The 13,272-nt window shown below is 39.6% G+C and overlaps 1 protein-coding gene and 1 non-coding gene across 4 annotated transcripts in view; one reads left to right on the forward strand and one right to left on the reverse strand.

The window, feature by feature from the left end:
- The window catches only part of GIPC2 (GIPC PDZ domain containing family member 2), a 77,131-nt gene that overhangs the window by 36,859 nt on the left and 27,000 nt on the right, over window positions 1–13,272 (reverse strand). For all 3 annotated transcript variants that reach the window (XM_008518999.2, XM_070592808.1, XM_070592809.1), the window contains exon 2: window positions 7,559–7,744. In XM_008518999.2, the coding sequence (XP_008517221.2) occupies window positions 7,559–7,744 (186 nt within the window). The remainder of the gene's footprint in view (window positions 1–7,558; window positions 7,745–13,272) is intronic.
- Window positions 2,842–2,945, forward strand: LOC139079209 (U6 spliceosomal RNA). The gene has a single exon (XR_011532581.1). It is a non-coding gene; the product is annotated as a U6 spliceosomal RNA (small nuclear RNA).

The raw sequence follows: 13,272 nt of genomic DNA on the forward strand, positions 1-13,272 counted from the left end.
TTTGCTGTGCAGCTTTTTAGTTTGATATAGTCCCACTTGTTTATTTTTGCTTCTGTTGCCTTCGCTTTTGGCGTTAAATTCAAAAATCATCACTAAGACCTATGTCAAGAAGCTTACAACCTACGTTTGCTTCTAGGAGTCTTTTAGCTTCAGGTCTTACACTCAAGTCTTTAAATCCATTCTGAGTTAATTGTTGTGTATGATGTAAGATAGTGGCCAGTTTCATTCTTTTGCAACTCACTGTCCAATTTTCCCAACACCCTTTATTGAGGCCATCCTTATATAGAGACTGTCCTTTCCCCATTGTATATCCTTGGCTCCCTTGTCATAAATTAATTGACCACTTTTGTGTGGGTTTATTTCTGGGCTCTCTATTCTGTTCCATTGACCTAGTGTCTGTTTTTATGCCAATAGGGAATACTATAGCTTTAATTACTATAGCTTTGTAATATAATTTGAAATCAGGGAGAGTGATGCCTCCAGCTTTGTTCTTCTTTCTCAGGATTGCTTTGGCTATTTAGGGTCTTTTATGGTTCCACACAAATTTTAGGACTGTTTGTTCTATTTCTGTGAAAAACGCCGTTGGAATTTTGATAGGGATTGCATTGAATCTGAAGATTGTTTTGGGTAGTATGGACATTTTAACAATATTAATTCTTCCCATCCACAAGCATGAGATATCTTTCCATTTATTTGTTCCTTCTTAAATTTCTTTCATCAATGTCTTATATTTTGCAATATATAGGTCTTTCACCTCCTTGGTTAAGTTTATTCCTGGGTATTTCATTCTTTTTGATGCAATTATAAATGGGATTGTTTTCTTAATTTCTCTTTCTGATAGTCATTATTAGTGTACAGAACACAGCCAACTTTTGCGTATTGATTTTGTATCCTGCAACTTTACTGAATTCATTTATTAGTTCTAACAGTTTTCTGATGAAGCCTTAAGGGTTTTCTACATATAATATCATGTCATATGCAAATAGTGAAAGTCTTACTTCTTCTTTTCCAATTTGGGTGCCTTTTCTTTCTTTTTCTTGCCTGATTGCTCTGCCCAAGACTTCCAATACTATGTTGAATAAAAGTGGCAAGAACGGGCATCCTTGTCTGTACCTGATTTTAGAGGAAAAGCTTTCAGCTTTTCATCATTGAGTATAATATTAGCTGTGGGCTTGTCATATATGGCCTTTATTATATTGAGGTATAGTCCCTCTATACCCACTTGGTTGAGAGTTTTTATCATAAGTGGATGTTGAATTTTGTCAGATGCTTTTTCTGCATCTATTCAGATGATCATTTATCCTTCATTTTGTTAATGTGGTTTATCACATTCATTGATTTGTGGATACTGAACCAATCTTGCATCCCTGGAATAATTCCCAATTGATCATCTTTTTAATGTATTGTTGTATTTGATTTGCTAATATTTTATCGAAGATTTTTGCATCTATGTTCATCAGGGATATTGGCCTGCAATTTTCTTTTCTTGTGGCATCCTTATCTGGTTTTGGTATCAGGGTAATGCTGGCCTCGTAAAATGAGTTTCAAAGAGTTCCCTTCACTTCTATTTTTTTGGAAGAATTTGAAGAGGATAGGTATTAATTCTTCGTTGAATGTTTGGTAGAATTTACCAGTGAATCCATCTGGTCCTAGACTTTTTTTGTTGAGAGGTTTTTGCTTACTGATTCAATCTCCTTACTAGTAATCAGTCTGTTCAGATTTTCTATTTCAACATGATTCAGTCTTGGTAGGTTGTATGTTTCTAGGAATTTATCTATTTCTTCTAGGTTGTCCAACTTGTTAGCATATAATTGTTCATAGTAGTCTCATATAATCCTTTGTATTCTGTCATATCAGTTGTAACTCTCCTTTCATTTCTGATTTTATTTGAGTCTTTTTTCTTGGTGAGTCTAGCTAAAGGTTTGTCAGTTTTGTTTACCTTTTCAAAGAACCAGGTCTTAGTTTCATTGATCTTTTCTTTTTTTTTTTTTTTTTTTGAGGAAGATTAGCCCTGAGTTAACTACTGCCAGTCCTCCTTTTCTTTGCTGAGGAAGCCTGGCCCTGAGCTAACATCCGTGCCCATCTTCCTCTACTTTACATGTGGGACACCTACCACAGCATGGCGTTCCAAGCGGTGCCATGTCCGCACCCGGGATCTGAACCGGCGAACCCCGGACCGCTAAGAAGCAGAACATGCGAACTTAAACACTGTGCCACCGGGCCAGCCCCTCATGGATCTTTTCTATTGTCTTTTTAGTCTCTCTTTCCTTTATTTCTGCTCTTATCTTTATTTCCTTCCCTCTACTAATTTTGGGCTTCATTTGTTCTTTTTCTAGTTCCTTGAAGTATAAAGTTAGGGTGTTTGCAACTTTTCTTATTTCTTGAGGTAAGCCTATATCACCGTGAACTTCCTCTTAGAACTGTTTTTGTTGCATCCCCTAAATGCAGAACCATGCAACATATTAAATGCATTTCTCTGCCATTGATCTTATCTCATAATTATGTAATGCATTACTATTGCTATTATTAAATTACAAATTATGAGTATTGTCAAACATTTTATATGTCATTACTTTATACTCAAATAACCCTACACAGTATGTGCTAGTATTCCCTTTGAAAGAAGGCTCAGAGAAGTTTAACAACTTGTCCAAGATCACACAGCAAGTAAATAATGGTTGGACCAAGACTAAAAGCAGGCCTGAGGGCTTCTAAAGCCCATGCTCCTATGCACCACACTGCACCACCTCCCTAAGCAGAGAATCCTTCCTCCTTACCCTTACCTGAATCCATACTACACTGTCCTACTCTGACTTTCAGCCACTGCTGGAAGCATATCAAGTACTCACTTCAGCGGCATATACACAAAAATTGGAAACACACAGAAAAGATGAGCAGGCTCCCTGCACAAGGATGACACGCAAACTGGAACATTCCATCTTTTTCTGCTTATCTTGATGAAAAGAAACTCTGGAAGGGTAAGCCAGAAATTAATGAAATTGATTACTTCCCAGGAAAGGGAGAAATGAGTAACGGGATAGAAGGGATGGGGAAGAGTGACCCATCTCTGAATATATCTTTTCATAAGTTTTGGCTTTTGAAACACATTGGTATTTTATGTAGTCAGAAAATAAAATCAAAACAAGGATGAGGGGAGAAATACAACCTCAATTCAAAGAGAAGCAATTGGATTCAACAGTATTTCAAATGAATAGCATAATCACCAGGGGGAAAGGGGCAGGAAAGAAGCTATTCCAGGGGGCCAGCCCAGTGGCACAACGGTTAAGCTCACACATCCTGCTTCTCGATGACCTGGGGTTTGCCGGATCGGATCCCGGGTGCGGACATGGCACCACTTGGCACGCCATTCTGTGGCAGGCATCCCACATATAAAGTAGAGGAAGATGGGCATGGATGTTAGCTCAGGGCCAGTCTTCCTCAGCAAAAAGAGGAGGACTGGCAGTAGTTAGCTCAGGGCTAATCTTCCTAAAAAAAAAAAAAAAAAAAAACCCTATTCCAAGTAACTTCTGAATAGAATACTTTGATTATATACATATATTTAAAGACAAAAAATGCATATAAATCTTGAACTCTTCTTAATAGGTTTATTCTTCATAGTAATATGGATACAGCAATTCTGAAACTATTTTGCGTATATTGTATGTCTAAGCAAATGAGTAAATATTATAACGATTTTAAAAAGTAAATATTTTAATGTGGAAGCCAAGGAAGAACACTGTGAGGCAGCATTAAAAATGGAGGCATAATTATAAATTCATAACTTCTAAAGTACATTTTTCCAGCCCTGCCACTGAAAGGTCGTAGTAACAATGACACTCCAGCAGCAATAAATGAGTGCAACCAGCATCCAAAGCTTTATTTCGAAATACTAGTCCTGACTAAAAAAACCAAAGCTCCTTGAAGAAATGGTTGATTCCAGGCCCGGGGAAAAGATAAACGATGAACGTAGAATATCTTGTGCCAAAAAGGAAGGAACTTCACAATAAGATGCTGGGGGCCATGTCAAAAAGACTCAGGAGCCAGCTGAAGGGGACTCCTGCAGGTCAAATCTTAAAAAATTTGAGCATCGAAATAAGTGATGGTAATGGACTATAACCCACTGAATAAAATAAGAAATCATGTGTCCGTACTGATAAATAGATAAGTAAATAAATAAGTGGAATGCCTTTTTACAATAGAATGTTTTAAAGAAATATATGAGAAATGATGGAATTAGAAAAATCACCATTTTGAAACCATTATAGTAAAAACTGATTCAGGCAAAACTCATCAACAGATGCTAAATCTGTGGGGTGCAAGAGAACAGGGTATTTTCATAATCTCAAAATACCTCCCCACAAATTCTTAATTACAAAGGAAAATACGATAACTTGGCAGTGAATAAGACTGGCAGACACTATCTTAGAGAAGCGACAAAAATTAACGTCATAAACAGACAAACTAACATAATGCACTTTCTGATGTGGTGCACTGAGAAAGACATGACATCACTTACCTACCTACTTTTCCTGCCAAAAATACATACACTGTTTCTCAACATGAAGAAACATCAGAGAGGCCAAATTGAGGGACATCCTCTAAAAATCTGAGGAATTGTTGTAGAATAAAGACAACTAAAAAGACATGACAACTAAATGAAATGCATGGTCCTGGATTGGACCTATACTAGAGCAAAAAAATGCTACAGAGAACATTAGGACAACTGATGAAACTGCAATATGGACATGAGACTGAAAGTATTGGATCAATGTTAGATTTTATGAATTTCCTAATTGCACTGCAGTTATATATAAGACAATATCCTTGTTCTTAGTAACTACATTCTGAAGTATCAATGGGTAAAGGGGCATAATACATGCAATCCAATTTTTCAAATGGCTCAGGAAAGATTACATATATTTTTATTTATGGGTATAACAATACAGCAAATGTGGCAAATGGAAAAAATTGGAGATTTGGGTAAAGGGTATTATGGAAGTTCTCTGTATTATTATTACAATCTTTCAGTAAGTTTGAAATTACCCCCCACGCACAATTTTTTTTAAAATCATATTAACCATGTACACAGTATGACATTCATCTCTCTTCTACGTGGACCTGTGAGTTGGCAGTTTGGCTTACACTCCACTTTCTCTTTGCCACTATGTTCTCTGCCTCCAGAGGACTAGTGACTAGTACTCTGAGGCAGGCACGTATTCAATGAGGCGTTAAAAAAAAATAGGAACACAAGCTCTGAACATCAGATGCTAAGATCTAAAAAGTCCACGCATGTTTGCAAAACTTCCAAGCCCTCCCCTGCTGACATTAGAAAGGCATTGCTGCATGTGTCTCATGTCCTGAGCTTCCCCCGGATAATCCCACATGACTTTCCCAACTCACGGATTTTCCATTTGGTCACCCACTCAACCTTCAGCACAGTCATATCTCTTGCAGAGCTAAAAATAGCCATTCTATCAAGTGGGAAGTTAAATAAAGTACTATTTACAGTGAAGAAGATAACTTCCCTAAGACTATTTTTTTAATGATGACAACGTATCAGCAAATCAAGGTTCTGGACAAAATAAAGGCACGAAAAGTGCTCTGTTGCATGAAGTTTATCACTAATTCTTAGCTCAGTGGATAGGAATGCCAGCTCTGGAGTCAGAGCTCTTGGATTCAAATCCTGAATTTGTCCAGATGCATAACTCTGGGCAAGCTCCTTAACTTTCCTGATCCTGTTTCCATGGCTTTCAAATAGAGGTTGATAATAGTGCCTACCCACGGACAGATCTCACAGCCATCATGTTGAACAGAGAAGCCAGAAAAAACAGAGTACGTAATATACCCCTCCACTTAGGTGAAGTGCAAGAACAAGCAAAACTATGGAACAGAGGTCAGAATAGTGGCCACCTTTGTGACGGAAGAGTACTGACTGGGAAGGGGCACAGGGGAGCCTTCCAGGAGGTGGAAACGTTTCCCTTGAGCTGGGGGGTGGTTACACAGGTATATGTAAACATCCATTAAGCTATACATTAAAAATTTGTTACATCTTGGGGCCTAGCCCTGTGGCCCAGTGGTTAAGTTTGCACGCTCCACTGCAGGCGGCCCAGTGCTTCGTCAGTTCGAGCCCTGGGCACGGACACGGCACTGCTCATCGAGACACGCTGAGGCGGCATCCCACATGCCACAACTAGAAGGACCCACAACTAAGAATATACAACTATGTACCGGGGGCCTTCGGGGAGAAAAAGGAAAAAAATAAAATCTTTAAAAAAAAAAAAATGTGTTACATCTCAACAAAAATGTAAAGAAAAAGAAAAAAACCACAGTAGCAACCACATAGAATTGTTGTGAGGATTAAATGAGAAAATGTACGCACAGTGCCCAGTACATGATAAGCATTCTATATAAAGTCAGCTGTTATTACACGTGCTTAATAATAGAATTATTATTTTTGAGATGAGTCTACTTTTCTTTTTACCACCCCTCTGTTCTTACAGTTTTTCATACCATTTCAAACTTCCTTCTCTTGCTTTTGCAGCTTTATATTGTTCTCCTTGTATTTAAATAAAGCAATTATATAGTTTAGAACATTTTGAAGAACATTTTTTTAAAAAGTAAATAAGGTAGCCAAAAATACAGGCACTTGGGGGCCGGCCCAGCAGCACAGTGGTTAAGTTCACACGTTCCACTTCCGCGGCCCAGGGTACGCCAGTTTGGTTCCTGGGTGCGGACCTACGCACTGCCTGTCAAGCCACGCTGTGGCAGGCATCCCACATATAAAGTAGCGGAAGATGGGCATGGATGTTAGCCCATGGCCAGTCTTCCTCAGCAAAAAGAAGAGGATTGGCAGCAGATGTTAGCTCATGGCCAGTCTTTCTCAGCAAAAAGAAGAGGATTGGCAGCAGATGCTAGCTCAGGGCTAAACTTCCTCAAAAAACAAACGAAAGGGGACGGCTCGGTGGCGCAGCAGTTAAGCGCACACGTTCCACTTCAGCGGCCGGGGGTTCACTGGTTTGGATCCCAGGTACGGACATGGCACCAGTTGGCATGCCATGCTGTGGTAAGCGTCCCACATATAAAGTGGAGGAGGATGGGCACAATGTTAGCTCAGGGCCAGTCTTCCTCAGCAAAAAGAAGAGGATTGACAGCAGTTAGCTCAGGGCTAGTCTTCCTCAAAAAAAAAAAAAAAGAAAAGAAAAATACAGGCACTTGGAAATAACACTACGTCAATGGAAATCAGCATGGAAGCCATCAGATGTTAATGGACTACAGATCCACAAGAGCTCATCTGGATAATGAGTAGACACCAGGGCCAGGCTTTCCTTTCCAGGAAGTTCTAAATTCCAGAGGAAGTTTAAACGGAAAGAAATTCAAGGAAAGGGTAAACAAAAAATGATGCCTTTGAAACTTTTTTAAAGGAAACATTACCAATCCATCCATCCCTGCTGAGCCAGCTCTCACTCTGAAGATCATTTTCAAGTTTCTTTGACCTGGTAAATTCTCTTAAATGTTACCTTCAGTTAGGTTGGTCACACAGTTATTTTTTCAGACTTACCTTTATAAAAGCATAGCCAACACCATTATCCGTAATGGTGAGACCAAGGGAATCCTCAGACTTATAGACATCCACTTCTTTTCTGATCCCTTTCACGTGGGCAAATATGAAATCTTCAAGACCCAGTTGTCCTCCTAAGAGTTTTTCCATGTCAACTTTAGGGGTGTTTAAAGTGCAATACAAGATCTGCAAGAAGAAAGAAATATGTTAGGTCAGTTTCCATCAGGATACCATTCTAGTCATTAGTTTAATAAATATTTGAGTGAAATAGTCCAGAATTTATGATGCAGAAGGTTACATCATTACTTTTAGGTCATACGTATTGAGTGTTTCCCATAGGGCAGGCTCTGTGCTAAGCAATTTACATCCATTATCTCATTTAATCCCCACAATCACTTTATAAATACATTACCATCTCCATATTACAGATGAGGAAATCGAGGCTGAGTGAGAGTAAGTAACTTGCCTAAGATCACAAACCCAGCACTTGCCAGAGCCAAGATTCAAGTTCAGGGCTTACCAACTTCCAAGTGGTTTAAACTCCTATGTTACCCGCCATATAGAATGCCGAAATCGAAGGCTGTGTTCCCAAAGGGAAGGTCGTGATCTGTATGCTACCATGAAAATACAGGCAAGACTACTTTCGAAAAGTGGCGAATTTTTTTTTTAAATAAGGCACACTTTATTTATCTTGCATTATAATGCTTGAGAAGAGTAATTTAATTAGTGAATGAGGTGCTAAAAATAAAAAGGTCTAAAACCTGGCTAAAATGGAACTTAAAGACTAATTAAGCCAATCCCTTAATTTTTTTTTTTGGAATTTTTAATTTTTTTAACTGCAGAAACATTGGTTTATAACATCATATAAATTTCAGGTGTATACCATTACATTTCAGTTTCTGTGTAGATTACATCAGGTTCACCACCCAAGACTAATTACAATCCATCACCATACACACATGTGCCTAATGACCCCTTGCCCTCCCCCACTTCCCCTTAGGTAACCACCAGTCTAATCTCTCTCTATGTGATTGTTTGTTGTTGTTTTTATCTTCTATTTATGAGTGAGATCATACAGTATTTGACTCTCCCTCTGACTTATTTCACTCAGCATAATACCCTCAAGGTCCACCCATGTTGTCACAAATGGCCGGATTTCATCATTTCTTATGGCTGAGTAGTATTCCATTGTGTATATATACCACATCTTCTTTATCCATTCATCCGTTGATGGGCACCTATGTTGCTTCCAAGTCTTGGCTATCGTGAATAATGCTGCAATGAACATAGGGGTGCATGTATCTTCACACATTTGTGTTTTCATGTTCTTTGGATAAATACCCAGCAGTGGAATAGCTGGATTGTATGGTAGTTCTATTCCTAATTTTTTGAGGAATCTCCGTACTATTTTCCATAGTGGCTGTGCCAGTTTGCATTCCCACCAGCAGCGTATGAGAGTTCCCTTCTCTCCACATCCTCTCCAACACTGTTGTTTCCTGTCTTGTTAATTACAGCCATTCTGATGGGAGTAAGGTGATATCTCATTGTACTTTTGATTTGGCTTTCCCTGATAGTTAATGATGTTGAACATCTTTTCCTTTGCCTGTTGGCCATCTGTAAATCTTCTTTGGAGAAATGTCTGTCTAGATCTTTTGCACAAATTTTTAATTGGGTTGTTAGTTTTCTGTTGTTGAGATGTATGAGTTCTTTATATATTTTGGATATTAACCCCTTATTTGATATGTGGTTTGCAAATATCTTCTCCCAATTGTTAGGTTGTCTTTTCGTTTTGTTGATGGTTCCTTTGCTGTGCAGAAGCTTTTTAGTTTGATGTAGTCCCATTGGTTTATTTTTTCTGTTGTTTCTCGCTGGGTCAGACATGGTACTTGAAAATATGCTAAGACTGATATTAAAGAGTGTACTGCCTATGTGTTCTTCTAGAATTTTAATGGTTCCAGGTCTTACATTCAAGTCTTTAATCCATTTTGAGTTAATTTTTGGGTATGGTGTAAGATAATGGTCTACTTTCATTCTTTTCCACGTGGCTGTCCAGTTTTCCCAACACCATTTATTGAAGAGACTTTCCCTTCTCCATTGTATGTTCTTGGCTCCCTTGTCGAAAATTAGCTGTCCACAAATGTGTGGGCTTATTTCTAGGCTCTCGATTCTGTTCCCTTGATCTGTGTGTCTCTTTTTGTGTCAGTACCCTGCTGTTTTGGTTACTATGGCTTTGTAGTACATTTTGAAACCAGGGAGTGTGATATCTCCAGCTTTGTTCTTTTTCCTCAGGGTTCCTTTGGTTATTCAGGGTCTTTTGTTGTTCCATATAACTTTTAGGATTCTTTGTTCTATTTCTGTGAAAACTGTTGTTGGAACTTTGATAGGCAATCCCCTAATTTTAAAAAAGAGGGAACTGAGGTCTGGAGAGGTTAATGCAACTTGGTCAAATTCACATCCTGGTAGAAACAGAACAAAAAACCGGAACTGTGGAAAGTCATGTGGAGATTTTAAAGGGACTTCTTATGTTTACCAAGTCTTTATTTGACCTCATCTTCCTTCAAAAATATGATTCATTTTGCTAAACTCTGCTGTGCTACTCTTAAGTTTGTGAACCATAATTTGGGTAATTTGTGGGGCCCAAATACAAAATTATGGAAGAGGAGAAGGAGGACTGAGAACATGTCATTGGTTTAAAAATTATGTTCAACAAACATTTATTGAGTATCTTCTGTGTATCAAACCAAAGAAGGATATTTTAACACAGCTGTTTTATAGCGAAACAGCTAAATGAAAAATTTTTTAATTTGATTATCAAGTAATGTTTGCCACAGATATTAACCCTTCCTCCATCCCTGAGCCTTGCTTCAGCCCCCATTTTCAGCCCTTTCCCTGTGTCCCCAAGTTTCACAGCATTCCGGATTCCCACTGGAACCTTGAGCCTTAACACATCCTTAAGTCTCACCTTCAGATGCGGTGCAATTACTACTTATTAAACGGCTTTTTAAGCCACATCAAAACACGAATTGGAAGAGCTCTCCCTGTTACACAGTTAAAGGTGCAGCAAACTCTGACCAATCCCAAAGGTGGAGGAAAGCAGCTAGTGACAAGGACAAGGGAGAGGCCACAGGATACAAAAGAATGAATGTCTCCAGGGAGAAACTACTGCCCCTGCCCTTCCTTCTTCCCATCCAGGTCTGTGGGGACCTGTGTTAACTGGTGGGCCTTTAATTTAACCCTCGTGTTCCCCGGGAGGACATCATATATTTGGCTTTGCAGTTAGTAAGTTTTTGCAAATATTCTCCAGGGTAAAAAATGTATTATTCACAGAGGGGGAAAAAAAACACATTTAAACCAAGAATGGCTCCTATTTCGTATTCTAATTGTGAGATCAATGGTACAATTAGTCCACTAACAAAAATCATGAATAAAGGTTAGAGGAGGGAAAGGAGTATGCGTAGACCCCTGACTCTCTGACTCCCTTCTCAAAATGATGGCAAGTGAGTAGAAGAGATAAACAGTTCAGGGGAAGGCCCAATGGCCAAGTGATTAAGTTCGCATGCTGTGCTTAAGGCGGACCAGGGTTGCACCGGTTCAAATCCTGGGCGTGGACATGGCACCACTCCTCAAGCCATGCTGAGGCGGCGTCCCACATGCCACAACCAGAAGGACCCACAACTAAAATATACAACTATGTACCAGGGGGCTTTGGGGAGAAAAAGGAAAAATAAAATCTTTAAAATAAATAAATAAATAAGCAGTTTTCTCCTTGTTCTTTTTTCAGTGAATCTGTTCATGGTATTCAGAGGGGATCCCAACCACCACTAATATAAAAGCAACTTACCAATTAGATAGGAAATAAAACATTGAAATATAACGGTGATATAACAAGGTAGGGAAAAAGCCCAGAAAAGGAAATCCCACACAAAGTGAACTTCTAGTCACTAAGCCACTTCCTTTCTTTCAATTTTTCACATGCTCGCTGCAGAGCAAATACGAGACTTCCTGTAAGTATAACCCCTTCCATTGTGCTCCCTCCCCTAGAGAATAACGTTCCAAGCCAGGCAGCCAAATGTTGGCAGGCAAGATACTGCACTTTTTCTTGTGGAGGTAGTGGAGCCAGCTATATCCTTCACGGATGGAGCTGCACAGGAAGTTGTGGCAAAAACCTTCAGGGATGTAATGGTCACTGGGAGGCGGAGGAAGAGCCCTCTGCAGCAGCAGGTCACTAAAGCTCCGCCACTTCAGGTCAGCTCTTCATGTGAGAATAAAAACCTAACACACAATCGCAATGCACAACTACCAGCAAATATATCCGTAAGTACACAATAAAGGGCTAGAAATGCAAACACATCCTCATAGATACTGTATTTCGAACTGAAAAACAAGAAAGCGATACACCACTTTCTTTTTTGTTTGTTTGTTTGGGTTTTTTTAAAGATTTTATTTTTGCTTTTTCTCCCCAAAGCTCCCCGGTACATAGTCATATATTTTTAGTTGTGGGTCCTTCTAGTTGTGGCATGTGGGATGCCTCCTTAGCATGGTTTGATGAGTGGTGCCATGTCCGTGCCCAGGATCCGAACCAGCGAAACCCTGGGCCACCGAAGCAGAGTGCACGAACTTAACCGCTCGGCCACAGGGCCGTCCCCATATACACCACTTTCTAAATGCTGCAGAGTTCGTGCTCATTCGCCCACTCATCAATTATCGACTGGACACCTGCTCTTTGCAGGTTCTGCGCTGCACGCTGGATGTACAGAGATAAATACGACAGTCCCCATACACAAGGAACTCCCCGGCTGGTAGCCGCTCCGCTGAGGTACAGTGAGGCAGCACAGAACCAACTGTACTATACTAAAAATCATGAGTATTCAAACCAAAAGGAACCTCAAATGCATCACGAACTTTCCTACCTTCATTCATACATTTCCTTCAACTCAAAATCTGAAACGCCTGCCCAGCCACTCCGCCCCTCTGTCCTTGTCTATTGAGACTCTGCTCAGATATGACCTCCCAGGTGGAATCAATCACTCTTTCTTTGCTCACATCATTAAATCTAATACCTCATTCGAGCATCTGAGTCACCCTGCCTGGAAGTCCAATTGGTTTAACATACATATTTGTCCCTCTCAGAGAGACGAGATCTTAGTCATCTTTCTCTCTGCTACAATGTCTAACACCGTGCCCTGCCCAGTTTACATCAGAATGGCATTTACATGCGCTTACCTCATTTAACACAACATTCCTGTCTACTAGGTTTTATTATCCTCATTTTGTAGATGAGAAAATTATGTCTTTATCCAATTAACAAAGCTAATAAATGTTTAATGTTAAAAGAAAACATGACAGACAAAAACAAGAAAAGAAACAGTGAAGTGGTCATGTTATCAACGTTCCTCCAAGAAATATTTGCTTCCGGAGTTAAGTACACTGGATGAAGGGTAGTAAGATATAGTATTTAACACTGGGTTTTTCTGTATTCTGGTGAACAAACTAAACTAAATCAAAAGGAAATAAACTTGGGGCCAGCCCGGTGGTGTAGTGGTTAAGTTCATGAGCTCTGCTTTGGCTCCCTGGGGTTCGAGGATTCAGACCCTGGGTGTGGACCTAGCACCGATCATCAAGCCATGCCGTGACGGCATCTCACATAGAGTAGAGGAAGATTGGCATAGATGTTCGCTCAGCAACAATCTTCTTCAAGCAAAAAGAGGAAGATT

Source organism: Equus przewalskii, chromosome 24 (assembly GCF_037783145.1).
Source record: "Equus przewalskii isolate Varuska chromosome 24, EquPr2, whole genome shotgun sequence".
Classification (NCBI taxonomy): domain Eukaryota; kingdom Metazoa; phylum Chordata; class Mammalia; order Perissodactyla; family Equidae; genus Equus; species Equus przewalskii.